This window comes from Gorilla gorilla, chromosome 20, assembly GCF_029281585.2.
Source record: "Gorilla gorilla gorilla isolate KB3781 chromosome 20, NHGRI_mGorGor1-v2.1_pri, whole genome shotgun sequence".
Lineage (NCBI taxonomy): Eukaryota > Metazoa > Chordata > Mammalia > Primates > Hominidae > Gorilla > Gorilla gorilla.
The window spans coordinates 46,866,874-46,880,280 of NC_073244.2; the positions used below are offsets into that span (position 1 = coordinate 46,866,874).

General features: G+C 51.8%; 1 protein-coding gene across 4 annotated transcripts; it reads right to left on the reverse strand.

Annotated features, from left to right (window-relative positions):
• Nucleotides 1-17: 17 nt before the first annotated feature.
• PRODH2 (proline dehydrogenase 2) lies at nucleotides 18-12,911 on the reverse strand. Of its 4 annotated transcripts, XM_019014354.1 has the most exons (10): nucleotides 12,660-12,911; nucleotides 12,388-12,584; nucleotides 12,162-12,300; nucleotides 11,990-12,076; nucleotides 7,048-7,128; nucleotides 6,681-6,836; nucleotides 6,436-6,602; nucleotides 2,998-3,108; nucleotides 2,228-2,313; nucleotides 18-252 (listed from the first exon to the last, which is right to left on the reverse strand). In XM_019014354.1, the coding sequence occupies exons 1-10, from the start codon at nucleotides 12,831-12,833 to the stop codon at nucleotides 68-70; spliced, it is 1,383 nt and encodes a 460-aa protein (XP_018869899.1). In that variant the 5' UTR covers nucleotides 12,834-12,911; the 3' UTR covers nucleotides 18-67. The 4 variants fall into 4 exon arrangements, with proteins under 4 accessions (XP_018869899.1, XP_055225033.1, XP_055225035.1 ...); XM_055369058.1 differs by lacking the exon at nucleotides 2,998-3,108; XM_055369060.1 differs by lacking the exons at nucleotides 18-252; nucleotides 2,228-2,313; nucleotides 2,998-3,108 and adding an exon at nucleotides 3,128-3,847.
• Nucleotides 12,912-13,407: the final 496 nt, after the last annotated feature.

Here is a 13,407-nt window from a genome sequence, read left to right on the forward strand (position 1 = left end):
CAGTGCAGGACAGCAGCTTAGGCAGCACCTAAGGACTTTTATTGACCACATGACCCCCTCAGGGGTGCTAGTGGGGTATCCTTCGGCATCCTGGCAGCAGCCGCCGCCATAGTTCTTGGCTGAGCAGCTCCTGTTCCCTGCGGGCACCCTGAAGCACGCTCCGGTTTTCCTGGGCCCTCCGGATCAGGTAGGGGATTACCTCCTCCAAGGAGCCATAGGGGATGGACTTATACACTACATAGCCGGCCTGCCCTGCAGGGAAAGTGGGTTTTGTTTTTTCATTTTTGGTGTTTTTCTGAGACAGAGTCTCGCTCTGTTGCCCAGGCTGGAGTGCAGTGGTGCAATCTTGGCTCACTGCAAGCTCTGCCTCCAGGTTCAAGCGATTCTCAGGCCTCAGCCTCCAGAATGGCTGGGATTACAGGCGCTTGCCACGACGCCCGGCTCATTTTTGTATTTTTAGTAGAGGTGGGGTTTCACCATGTTGGCCAGGCTGGTCTCGAACTCCTGACCTCAAGTTATCCTCCTGCTTTGGCCTCCCAAAGTGCTGGGATTACAGGCGTGAGCCACCATGCCCAGCCTGGAGTGTTGACAGGGTATGGGCTTGGGCTGGGGGGACACTCCCCAGTCCCCACCTGGAACAGAGACTTCTGTTTCTGAGAACATGGCAGATTAAGTGAGTTGGATAAAATTTCTAACTGAAAAAGCTAAAAGTCCTGGAGAAAACTTTTTTTTTTCTCTCTTAAACAGGGTCTTGCCCTGTGGCCCAGGCTGGAGTGCAGTGGTGTGATCACGACTCACTGCTGCTTTGACCTCCCAGGCTCAAACAATCCTCCCACCTCAGCCTCCTGAATAGCTGGGACCACAGGCATGCACCTCCACGCCCAGCTAACTGTTTTTATTTTATCTCAATTGATTAATTAATTAATTAATTAATTAATTAATTTTGAGACAGAGTCTTGGTCTGTCACCCTGGCTGGAGGGCAGTGGCACAATCTCAGCACACTGACCAACCTGGCCAACATGGTGAAACCCCGTCTCTACTAAAAATACAAAAATTGGCTGGGCATGGTGGTGCGCGCCTATAATCCCGGCTACTGGGGAGGCGGAGGCAGGAGAATCACTTGAACCCAGGAGGCGGAGGTTGAAGTGAGCTGAGATCGTGCCACTGCACTCCAGTCTGGGTGACAGAGCCAGACTCTGTCTCAAAAACAAAATAAATAAGCTGGGCGTGGTGGCTCAAGCCTGTAATCCCAGCACTCTGGGAGGCCAAGGCAGGCAGATCACCTGAGGTCAGGAGTTTGAGACCAGCCTGGCAAACGTGGTAAGACCCCATCTCTACTAAAAATACAAAAATTAGCTGGGCGTGGTGGCAGCCGCCTGTAATCCCACCTACTTGGGAGGCTGAGGCAGGAGAATCGCTTGAACCTGGGAGGCAAAGGTTGCAGTGAGCCAAGATGGCACCACTGGACTCCTGCCTGGGTAACAGAGCAAGACTCTGTCTCAAAATAAATAAATAAATAAAATAAAATAAAAGAGAAAATGAGAACCCAGAGAGAGAAGAGACACACAGTAAGCCACTTCTGCCCCAAAAGCAAAACCGAGGTGCTATCTGATGAATTCACAGAGTTGCGGGGGGACATTGAGTCAGTCTTCAAGCCTGAGGTGAGAGTTATAAGGGAGAACTTCCCCAGGTTAAGCTGGAACCCAAAAATCTACACCCTCAGAGTAAGAGTTAATAAAAAGTCAACCCTGCAACCTTCCCCCAGTCCCAGGAAATGGTCTTGGCCATAAACAGATCAAGGAAGAAAACAGAAAAATCCATCTCTGCGAAGTTGGGGCTATGGGTTAACCCCCTTATGTATTTGCAGCTCAAATTTGTGCCAGTGGGGTGTTTCAAGAAACCTCAAGCTATGAATTTAGGATAAAGTGATTTCGTTCTGCTTAGCACCTGGCAGAAGGAAACATTAATTATCTGGTGTCAGGCCCTGAGGAGCAGCACAGTAAAGATAACAAAACACACAGGAAATAATACACCATGATCAAGAACCAGCAGAAATGACAGACGGCAGACACAGAGACACAGCCTTGGAAGGCCCGCAGACACTGGAATGACAGATCTCTCTGGAAGGATCTGGAGGCTGGGCTTTGGTTGGGAATAGGAGAAGGGCTCTGGCTGGGAGGGAATGAGGCCTGGGGCTTGATGGGGGTGGGGGAGCCATTCACATACCCAGTGCTAGAGAGACGTGGTCACACATGCCCAGAAGTTGTCCGAAACAGACAGTCCCATCCAGAGGAATGCCCAGCTCCCACATGCTACAGAAAAGGCCACATCATCAGTCCAGACCGTGGCTGCATCTACAGCTTAAAGTCAGCCACTATGCACCCATATGGCGGCTCCAGTAATTCAAATATTGAAGTATTTCCAAACTCAATGATACATAATAACCAGTCCTTTGCATTCCTGGAAGGTCCCCCAGTGACTCCCACCCAGTTCCCTGGAGCCCTCAGACCTCCTCATGCCCCAGCAAATAAGGGGCAACGTCTTGTCCATCTGGGACCTATAAGGACTTACAGGTATAGCAGGGGTTAATGTGTTTGTTTGTTTGTTTTAAGAGGTAGGGACTTGCTTTGTTACCCAGGCTGGAGTGCAGTGGCTCAAGCACTGCTCACTGCAGTCTCAACCTCTTGGGCTCAAGTGATCCTTCCACCTCCCGAATAGCTGGGACTACAGGTGTGCGCCACCACACCCAGCTGTTTTTTTTTTAATTTGTTGTAGAAATGGGGTCTTGCTGTGTTGCCCAGGCTGGTCTCAAACAATCCTCCACCTTCGCCTCCCAAAGTGCTGGGATTATAGGCATGTGCCAACCATGCCTGGCTATAAATATTTTTAAAATTCTCCCCAGAACACCTCTGTCCATCTCTGGCATTTGAGCAAGGGAGAGGAAGGGAGGGCCCTTTTGTGGGCACCTATTTCCCGCCCATCCCTCCACCTCATACCGCTTGGTTGCCTGGCGAACAGATTCCTCATTGTGGGAAGCCACCATGAGGTGGCACATGGGGCCATGGCGGGCCACGTGCGTCAGCATCAGTTCCAGGCAGCGGCTGTAACTGAAGGGAGATGCTCTGTTCGGCTCACCTGGTGAGCGAGGGTCAGGCCCCAGCGACTGGGGTGGGTGGGGTGCTCCTAAGCGAGGGGTCTCTGGAACCAGTACTCTGTTCCATCTGCACCAGTTGTAAGGGACATCACTTCTCTGAGCCACTTTCATCTTCTGGGTTTTTTTTGGGGGTTTTGTTTGTTTGTTTTTGAGATGGAGTCTCACTCTGTTGCCCAGGCTGGAATGCAGTGGCATGATCTCAGCTCACTGCAACCTCCACCTCCCAGGTTCAAGTGATTCCCCTGCCTCAGCCTCCCAAGCAGCTGGGATTACAGGCGTGCGCCATCACATCCAGCTAATTTTTGTATTTTTAGTAGAGACAGAGTTTCGCCATGTTGCCCAGGCTGGACTCGAACTCCTGACCTCAGGTGATCTGCCCACCTCAGCCTCCCAGAGTGCTGGGATTACAGGCGTGAGCCACCGCACCCGGCCCCATGTTAATCTCTTGTCACTGTGAGTTTCCGAGCAACACTGTTGTGAGGATGGAGTGAGATAAGGGGGATATGAAGTCTTTGGGACAGTGGCGGCGGTCTCACAGGAGAGGGTCGCATCACGTGCACAAGATGACATTGCCCCAAGGTTATCACTGCTGCATTGCCAACAGAACATCACTAGCAACAGCCCAAATGTCCATAAATGGGGAACTGGCTGAGGAAATTGTGGCACAGAGAAGATAGTGCTCTATCGCGCAACTGTGAAAAGGAAGGAAGACACTGTCTGGGTACTGATACGGAAGAGGAAATAGATTGGCAAATGCCTTGCAAGCATGCTGCAGGCCACGGGCCACACTATGTACTTCACGTCCTCTGTGGGTCTTCCCTATCGCCCCCCAGACCTGTTTTCTACCCTTCTCTGCCCCTCAGGAGGCTGACACTTTTGCCCCACATCCCCCATGGAGTCATGCGCAGGAAGAAGTGTGGGTGTCTCACCTCGGCTCCTCCCTGCTCACCCTGACTGTGTTCTCTGTGTGGCCACAGCTCCCTAAGGTGGCCCCTCTCCTTCAACCACAGCATAGGGGTCGAAATAGCTTCCTAATAGCTTCCCTGACTTTGCCCACACTTCCTTTTCGTTTTGTGTTTTTTAGAGACTGGGTCTCACTCTGTGGCCCAGGTTGGAGTGCAGTGGCGTGATCTCGGCTCACTGAATCCTCCAACTCCTGGGCTCAAGCGATCCTCCCACCTTGGGCTCCCAAAGCACTGGGATTACAGGTGTGAGGCCCTGCACCTGGCCCCTGACACTTCTATAAACAGCCCCTTCACCACATTTCCTTTAGTTAAAACCCTTTGTGCAGAATTCTGTTTCCTTTGGAAAAAGCTAATCACTCATCTAATTCTCACATCAACTCTGGGAGGCAGATGTTCTTATTCCCTTTTTACAGAGTGGGGAGACTGAAGCTGAGAGGGGTTCTATCTCTTGTCCCCAGGTCACACAGCTAGAGGTGGCCAGGCTGGGATTTGAACTCAGGCTGTCTGATGCTCCAGAGCCCAGGCTCCTTATCAGTAGGCTATTCTGCCTTTAAAATGCACAGTTGAGGCTGGACATGCTGGCTTACGCCTATAATCCCAGCACTTGGGGAGGCCAAGGCAGGAGGGCTGCTTGAGCCTAGGAGTTCAAGACTAGCCTGGGCAACACAGGGAGACCCCATGTCTACAAAAATAAACAAATGTGTTGGGCATGGTGGTGTGCGCCGGTGGTCTTAGCTACTGGGGAGACTGAGGTGGGAGGATGGCTTGGGCCTGGGGAGTCAAGGCTGCAGTGAGCCAAGATCGCACCACTGCACTCCAGCCTGGGCGACAGAGTGAGACCCTGTCTCAAAAATAACTTAAAAAACAAATGAAAAAAGCCAAATATACAAGGTCACATATTGTATGATTCCATTTATATGATTGTCTAGAATAGGCAAATCCACAGAGACAAAAAGTAGGTTAGTGGTTTCCAGGGGCTGAGGGGAGGAGGGAACAGAAGGCAACTGACTGCTCATTGGTATGAGGTTACTTTTTGGGGTGATGAAAATATTCTGGAATCAAAGAGTGGTGATGGTTGCACAATTTTGGGAATATACTAAACTCCACTGAATTGTACATGTTAAAATTGCGAATTCTATGATATGTGAATTATATTTCAATATTTAAAATAATAGTGCAAATTATTATTATTATTTTGAGATGGAGTCTCACTCTGTCGCCCAGGCTGGAGTGTAGTGGCGCAATCTTGGCTCACTACAACCTTCGCCTCCTGGGTTCAAGTGATTCTCCTTCCTCAGCCTCCCAAGTAGCTGGGATTACCAGTGCAAGCCACCACACCCAGCTAATTTTTGTATTTTTAGTAGAGACAGGGTTTCACCATGTTTGTCAGGCTGGTCTCAAACTCCTGACCTCAGGTGATCTGCCTGCCTCAGCCTCCCAAAGTGCCGGGATTACAAGCGTGAGCCACCATGGCTGGCCATAATTTTTTATGTTTAATGTTTTTACAGATGGGGTCTTGCTATGTTGTGCAGATTGGGCTCAAACCCCTGGACTCAAGCAATCTTCCTGCCTCAGCTTCCCAAGTAGTTGGGATGACAGGTGCACACCACTGTGCCTGGCTTGGTGCCAGTTAAGCTGATGGTACACAGACGTGCCCTGGAGCCCCTGCAGATCTTGGACATGAGCCTAGATTCCAAGCGTGGCTAGGCCACCTGCTCTGTGGCCTGGCTGAGTCCCTGTGGCCCCCAGAGAAGGTTCCAAGAAGTAAAGATCTAAGGAGGTGAGGGATGGGGCCATGCCGCTGTCTGCAGTGGGAATGTCCCAGGCAGTGGAAACAGGATGTGCCAAGCCCCTGGGTAGCATGGAGGAGGCCAGTGTGGCTGTAGTGGAGTGAGGGAGAGGAAGAGAGGGAGGGAAAGTTAGGGAAGTGACAGGGAGCATGTGGGGCTTAGAGGCCACTGTAAGGATTTCTTTTTGTTTGTTTGTTTGTTTGTTTGTTTTGAGACAGATTCTCGCTCTGCTGCCCAGGCTGAAGTGCAGTGGTGCAGTCATGGCTCACTGCAGCCTTGAACCCCTGGCCTCAAGTGATCCTCCCACCTCAGCCTCCTAAGTGGCTGGAACTACAGGCAAGTGCTACCACACCTGACTACTTTTAAAATTTTTTTAGAGACGGGGTCTCCCTATGCTGCCCAGGCTGGTCTCCAGCTCCTGCTCTCAAGTGAATCTCTAGAAGCACTGGGATTACAGGTATGAGCCACTGCACGCAACCACTAGGTGTTACTATTTCCTGCAGAGGCCGGCTGGCGCAGGCCTACCTCTGACTGGTGGCCTCATAGTCAGGCTGAGTGGGGTCTTCCATCCCATGGAGCTGGGCCACCGCTCTCTCCTTGTCCAGATATGCACCTCGTACCAGCTTCACTCCGAAGGCCAGGCCGGCCCTGTGCGCAGCCTCTGCGTCCCTCCCCAGCCGCTCGAATGTGTCCTATAGGGCACACAGGCAGGTTCTGGTAGGTCAGGGTGTGGGGACCCCAGCCTGCACCTCCTGGAACACACTGCACACCTTTAGACAGGCCTGGTAGGTGTTCCACACCCAGGGCCCGCCTTCACCCGGGCTGTTCCAGCGCACAGCGAGGGCAGCCACCAGCAGCGAGAGCGCAGGGTTCAGTGAGGTGTACTCCGCATCCACCAGGAGGCGCACGTGCTGGGCCCGGGCATACTGATGGCGACAGAGACAACGGGTCAGGGCCCCGGGCGTCCAGCAGGGGCCGTGGAGCCAGATCCCAGCAGGAGGGGTTACCTGTGCCACCCGATGCAGGCGGCTGAGGGAGGCCCGGAGGTGCTGGTTCCAGCAGGAGGGGTTACCTGTGCCACCCGATGCAGGCGGCTGAGGGAGGCCCGGAGGTGCTGGTTCCAGCAGGAGGGGTTACCTGTGCCACCCGATGCAAGCGGGTGAGGGAGGCCCGGAGGTGCTGGTTCTGCTCAGCATTGAGGCAGGAGACCTGGAGGCTCTAGGGGGCAGCAGGGGAAGTGGGAAAAAGCTTAGAAGTTGCTAGAAATCTAAAAATGAGCAATATCAGTTAGGTACTATTTATTGAGGGGATTATGAGCCTAGAATCAGGGCTTGAATCCAGGCTTCACCACCTACTGTGTGACCTTGGGCAAGTTATGTAACCTTTCTGGGCCTCAGTTTTTGTTTGTTTGTTTGTCTGTTTTTTGAGACAGAGTCTTGCTCTGTTGCCCAGGCTGGAGTGCAGTGGCATGATCTCAGCTCACTGCAACCTCTGCCTCCTGGGTTCAAGTGATTCTCCTGCTTCAGCCTCCCGAGTAGCTGGGATTACAGGCGCCCGCCACCATGCCCAGCTAATATTTGTACTTTTAGTAGAGACAGGGTTTAACCGTGTTGGCCAGGCTGGTCTCGAACTCCTGACCTCAAGTGATCTGCCCACATCGGCCTCCCAAAGTGCTGGGATTACAGGTGTGAGCCACCGTGCTCAGCCCTCCCTGCTACTCTTTGAACACGAGGGCACCTTCCCACCTCCAGCCCTTTACCTGCTCCCATGTTTCCTTCAAGTATTTGCTCTAATGTCACTTTCTCAACATGGTTTTCCCAGCTATACATTGGCAACTTCTTTTCCTCTTCCTCAGCCTTATTTTCCCTTACTTGTTACGTACTGACTTTTGTTTTGCTGAGACAGGGTCTTGCTGTGTTGCCCAGGCTGGAATGCAGTGGCACGATCATGGCTCACTGCAGCCTCCACCTCCCCAGCTCAAGCAATCCTCCTGCTTCAGCCTTCCAAGTACCTAGTACCACAGGCACCCACCACCATGCCGGGATAATTCTTTACTATTTGTAGAGTCAAGGTCTTCCTATGTTGCCCAGGCTGGTCTCAGACTCCTGGACTCAAGCGATCCTCCCACCTCAGCCTTCCAAAGTGCTGGGATTCTGACTTTGGTTTTAATTATTGTCTCTTGCCCCTGACTTGCAAGTAAGTGCCTCGAGGTCAGGGATTTTGCCTTCATGCTTCCTCGGCCCCTAGCACAGTGTCTGAAACAAGATAGATGTTCAGCAAACACTTCGGGAGTGGACATGCTTGTAACATGGAAATAAGAACCGTTTCTAACTCACAGTCTTATGCAGATTCATCTGGCTGAATGTGAGCTGCTGGTGACTCCAGGGAGTCTGGCTGGGTTCAAAGAAGTTGGGAAATGGAAGAAAGAGGAACAGGTGGGGCTGAAAGCTTTATTATATCCAACAGGGTCGATACAGGTGACATAGGCCTGGGCTTGCTCATGGAATCCCACCTGGAGGCAGGTTGGGCTGGAAGCTGCAAACTTCCACGTGGTGGGGAGAATGCTGCCTCCTGGAGAAGGGAAGAGCTGGAGGCAGCAGCCTGGTTTCCTCCTCCCCCGTCAGAGGATTGTCTCCTGCTTGACTTGGGGCATAGTCTTAGGCCCTCAGGGAGCTATTTCAGACACCCACCAAAAATTTAACTCATTTAATATTTACCACTCTCTAATGTACCAACTGTTATTATCCCCCATTTTCTAGATGGGGAAACTGAGGCACAGAGCAGGGAAGTCACTTGTCAAAAGTCACACAGTGAACTCAGGGCAGACCTGAGGTTTAAACCTCAGCCTTTCCAGAGCCTGGGTCTTTCTCTCTTTTCTCCCTCCCTCCCTCCTTCCCTCCCTCCCTCCCTTCCTCCCTCCCTTCCTTCCTTCCTTCTTTTTTTTTTTTTTTTGAGATAGATCTCACTCTGTCTCCCAGGCAAGAGTGCAGTGGTGCAAGTTCAAGTGATTCCCCTGCCTCAGCCTCCTGAGTAACTGGGACTATAGGCACGTGCCACCACTTCTGGATAAGTTTTATATTTTTAGTAGAGATGGGGTTTCACCATGTTGCCCAGGCTGGTCTCAAACTCCTGACCTCAAGTGATCCAGCCCCACTTAGCCTCCCAAAGTGCTGGGATTACAGGTGTGAGCTATGGCACCTGGCCCTCTTTCTTTTTCTTTCTTTCTTTCTTTCTTTCTTTCTTTCTTTCTTTCTTTCTTTCTTTCTTTCTTTCCTTCCTTCCTTCCTTCCTTCCTTCTTCCCTCCCTCCCTCCCTCTCTTTCTTTCTTTCTTCGCTCTCAAACTTGCCAGCTCAAACAATCCTCCCACCTTAGCCTCCCAAGTAGCCAGGATTACAGGTGCCTGCCACCACACCCAGCTAATTTAAAGAAATTTTTTGTAGAGATGAGGGCTTACTATATTACTCAGGTTGGTATTGACCTCCTGGGCTCAAGTGACCCTCCTGCCTTAGCCTCCACACCAGGTGTGCACCAGCACGCAGGCTGATTTTTAAATTTTTTTGTAGAGATGAGATCTCACTATGTTGCCCAGGCAGGTCTCAAACTCCGGGGCTCAAGTGAGCCTCCAATTTCAGCCTCCCAAAATGCAGATTACAGGCATGAGGCACCGCACCCAGCCTGTTTTAATCCTTAAAACCACTGAGAAGTTGCTGTCACTCTCCCTACAGGAATAAACTAAAGCTCATGAAGAGGTGAACTCCTTACTCTCCAAAGCTGATTTTCTGAACCATGAAATCTTGTTTCTATGTGTTCTCTGACACACTTTAAAAATTACAAATAAGGCCAGGTACAGTGGCTCATGCCTGTAATCCCAGCACTTTGGGAGGCCGAGGCACGTGGATCATGAGGTCAGGAGTTAAAGACCAGCCTGGCCAACATAGTGAAACCCCATCTCTACTAAAAATACAAAACTTAGCTGGGTGTGGTGGCGTGCGCCTGTAGCCCCAGCTACTCAGGAGGCTGGGGCAGGAGAATCGTTTGAACCCGGGAGGCAGAGGTTGCAGTGAGCCGAGATTGCACCACTGCACTCCAGCCTGGGCAACAGAGCCAGATGCCATTTCAAAAAAAAAAAAGCTGGGCGTGGTGGCTCACGCCTGCAATCCCAGCACTTTGGGAGGCTGAGGTGGGCATTTCACCTGAGGTCAGGAGTTCAAGACCAGCCTGGCCAACATGGTGAAGCCTCATCCCTACTAAAAATACAAAAATTAGCCAGGTGTGATGGCAGGCGCTTGTAATCCCAGCTACTCGGGAGGCTGAAGCAGGAGAACCTGGGAGGCGGAGGTCGCAGTGAGCCGAGATTGTGCCACTGCATTCCAGCCTGGGCAACAGAGCAAGACTCTGTCTTAAAATAATAATAATAATAAATAAATAGATAAATAAAAATTACAAATAAAAAAAGGTTAGAAAAAGAAACATCAGCATGTCCACTATAGCATTGTTTGGGAGGGTGGAGACACAGAGGCCACCCAGGGGTTCACCCCAGGAGAGGTAAACCATGCAGCAGCTAGAATCAACTATTGGAAACAGTGAGGGCCGGGCATGGTGGCTCAGCCCGTAATCCCAACAATTTGGGAGGGTGAGGCAAGAAGATTTTTTTTTTTTTTTTTTTTTTTGAGACGGAGTCTTACTCTGTCGCCAGGCTGGAGTACAGTGGCATGATCTCGGCTCACTGCAACCTCCGCCTCCCGGTTCAAGCGATTCTCCTGCCTCAGCCTCCCAAGTAACTGGGACTACAGGTGCGTGCCACCACATCCAGATAATTTTTGTATTTCTAGTAGAGACGGGGTTTTACCATGTTGGCCAGGCTGGTCTTGAACTCCTGACCTCCAGTAATCCATCCGCCTCAGCCTCCCAAAGTGCTGGGATTACAGGCGTGAGCCACTGCCCCCGGCCATGTTCTAAATCTTGATAGGGATTTGGATTGCTCAAGTGTGTGTATTGGTTAAGGTTCATCAAAGGGCACATTTACAATGTGTGTAGTTCATTGTTTTACCTTGAAAGAAAAAAAGTACTGCAAATAATTATTGGGCTCTAATTAATGAGCCCATTATTCATATCCTGAAGCATTTAGGGGGAAAACATGTCTGCAATTTACTTTGAAATGCACCAAAAAATAAGATGGATTGATGGATGGATAGAGGAATAGAGGGATAGATATGATTTAAAGTGAGTATAGTTAAAGGTGGCGGGTACATGGATGTTCATGTACAATTCTTTTTACTTTTCTGTATATTTGAAAATTTTTATAATAGAATATTGGGGAAAATATGCCCCCCACGAATGGTATACACCTGTCAAAACAAAATCATAGAAACAAAAAGATATGCATTATACAAGACGGCAGGCTGGGTGTGGTGGCTCACACCTATAATCCCAGAACTTTGGGAGGCTGAGGCTGGGGGATTGCTTGAGGCCATGAGTTAGAGACCACCCTGTGCAATACAGTAAGACAAAGAGAAAGAGAGAGAGAGGAGGGAGGAGAGAGAAGGAAGGAAGGAAGGAAGGAATAAAGGAAGGAAGGAAGGAAGGGAGGGAGGGAGGGGAGAGAAGGAAAAAGAAAAGGAAGGAAGGAGAGAGAGCAAAAGAGGAAGAGGAAGGAAGGAGAGAGAGAGAAAGAAAGAAAAAAAGATGGAGTAGGGTTGAAATAGAATATGGAGATAAAAAGGAATTAATGATTGAATGAACAAACTAAGACCCCATTGGCCTAATCAGAACTTACACCCAGCCAGCTCACACCCATGCGGCTGTGTTGACTGAGGACACTGATGTACCTCCTTCTAGTTGATAAACAGCTTCTATCCCAATCCCTCCTCTGAGAGCCTCCAGCCTCCAGGCTCCTCCCTGAGAACCCAGATGACCCTGATTCCATCCATTTCAACCATGCGTGGGAGCTACAGCTGCACTTCTGCTGGCTGTTCCAAGCCTGGAGGTAGCCGTAGCATTTTGAACATCTGGCGTGCGGTGTGGCCACATCTAAGTCCAAGGCACTCCATCCCCGACAGTCCCGCTTGAGATCCTTACCTGCCCAGAGTCCATAGCTTCAGCCAGCCTCTCGGGGCTCAGCTCCAAGGAGGCTCCTGGCCTTCTGACCCACGAGGCTAGCTCCTTCTGAAACGGGGTGGTAGGCGGGGTGGTGAGGGGAGCCCGATGGGCAGCCGCGCCCTCCCCGCACCCCCGTCTTTGCACTCCTTACACAGAGCCGAGTGCTGGTCAGCGCCGTCACCTTCAGCTGCATGAGGCTGGCCTCAGCCAGGCTGGGGGGCTCCAGGAGGCCCCGTGACAGGTCCACACACCGCAGCATAGCACCGAGGTTCCCCTCATACCACGCCTCACTGCCCAGCCAGCAGGTGTCAGGGCCCGACCGGCAAAGCCCCTTCCTGCGTCCTCCCAGCCTCCCTGGGCCCTGGCTCCCTACTCACCCGCTCTTGGCAGCAGAGTCCGGCTCCTCCTCAGTGGGCACTGCCAGCAGTGGTCGGAGGCTGAGGGTCCGCAGCTGCTGCACGCAGCCCCTCACCTCCTCTGCTGTCTCACCAGCCACAAACTGCCCATAGACGGATGCTCGGAGAAACGCGCCTGAGAGCCGGGAGCCCAGGAGTCGCCGAGACCAGGCCTGGAGCTGGGTGACAGGGAGCGAGGGCTCAGCGCCAGGCCATGAGGACCCTCCAGGCTGGTCCTCAGGATCACTGCTCACCATCAGCCCGTGAGTGACGAGTGGCGGCCAGGCACACAGCCGGAGAACCAGCAAGGCCCGTGTCAGCTCTCCTGTGCCCTTAAGGTGGAAGGCCCCGCCATCAAAGCTCAGGGACTGCCAGCCCCTGGAGGGGGGACCAGCTTGGGAACAGAGCACGTAACAGGTCCGGAGCATCCTGGGTCCCTGGCTGCCTCCACACCAGGGAAGGTTCTCTGGAGGCAGCAAGTTCACCAACTGCCCCTTGCCCAGACAGGGGGCAGTGACTGATTAACTGGGCAAAGCCTCAGGATCACAGGCTCCTTGGGGGCAATTAATTATTAACAAATGGGGACAGAGTTCAGAGTAACGGAAACGGGAGGTGAACCCCAATAACAGCCCCCAAGAATGCTCAGCACAACAGCCTGCACTTATTAGGTAACCACCATGTGCTGGGGAAAGCAGGGGCTCCAGAACAAGGATCTCTGGGCTCAGGACACTGGGCTTTGTGATCCAGGACAGGCTACTTAACCGCTTTTGTGGCAATTGCTTCCTCTTAAAATTGGAAACGCTGTAGTGTTCTTGAATACATTTGAAAATACGGTTCTCGGCCGGGCGCGGTGGCTCACGCCTGTAATCCCAGCACTTTGGGAGGCCGAGGCGGGTGGATCACGAGGTCAGGAGTTCGAGACCAGCCTGGCCAACATAGTGAAACCCCGTCTCTGCTAAAAATACAAAAAAATTAGCCAGGCGTGGTGGCAGGCGCCTGTAA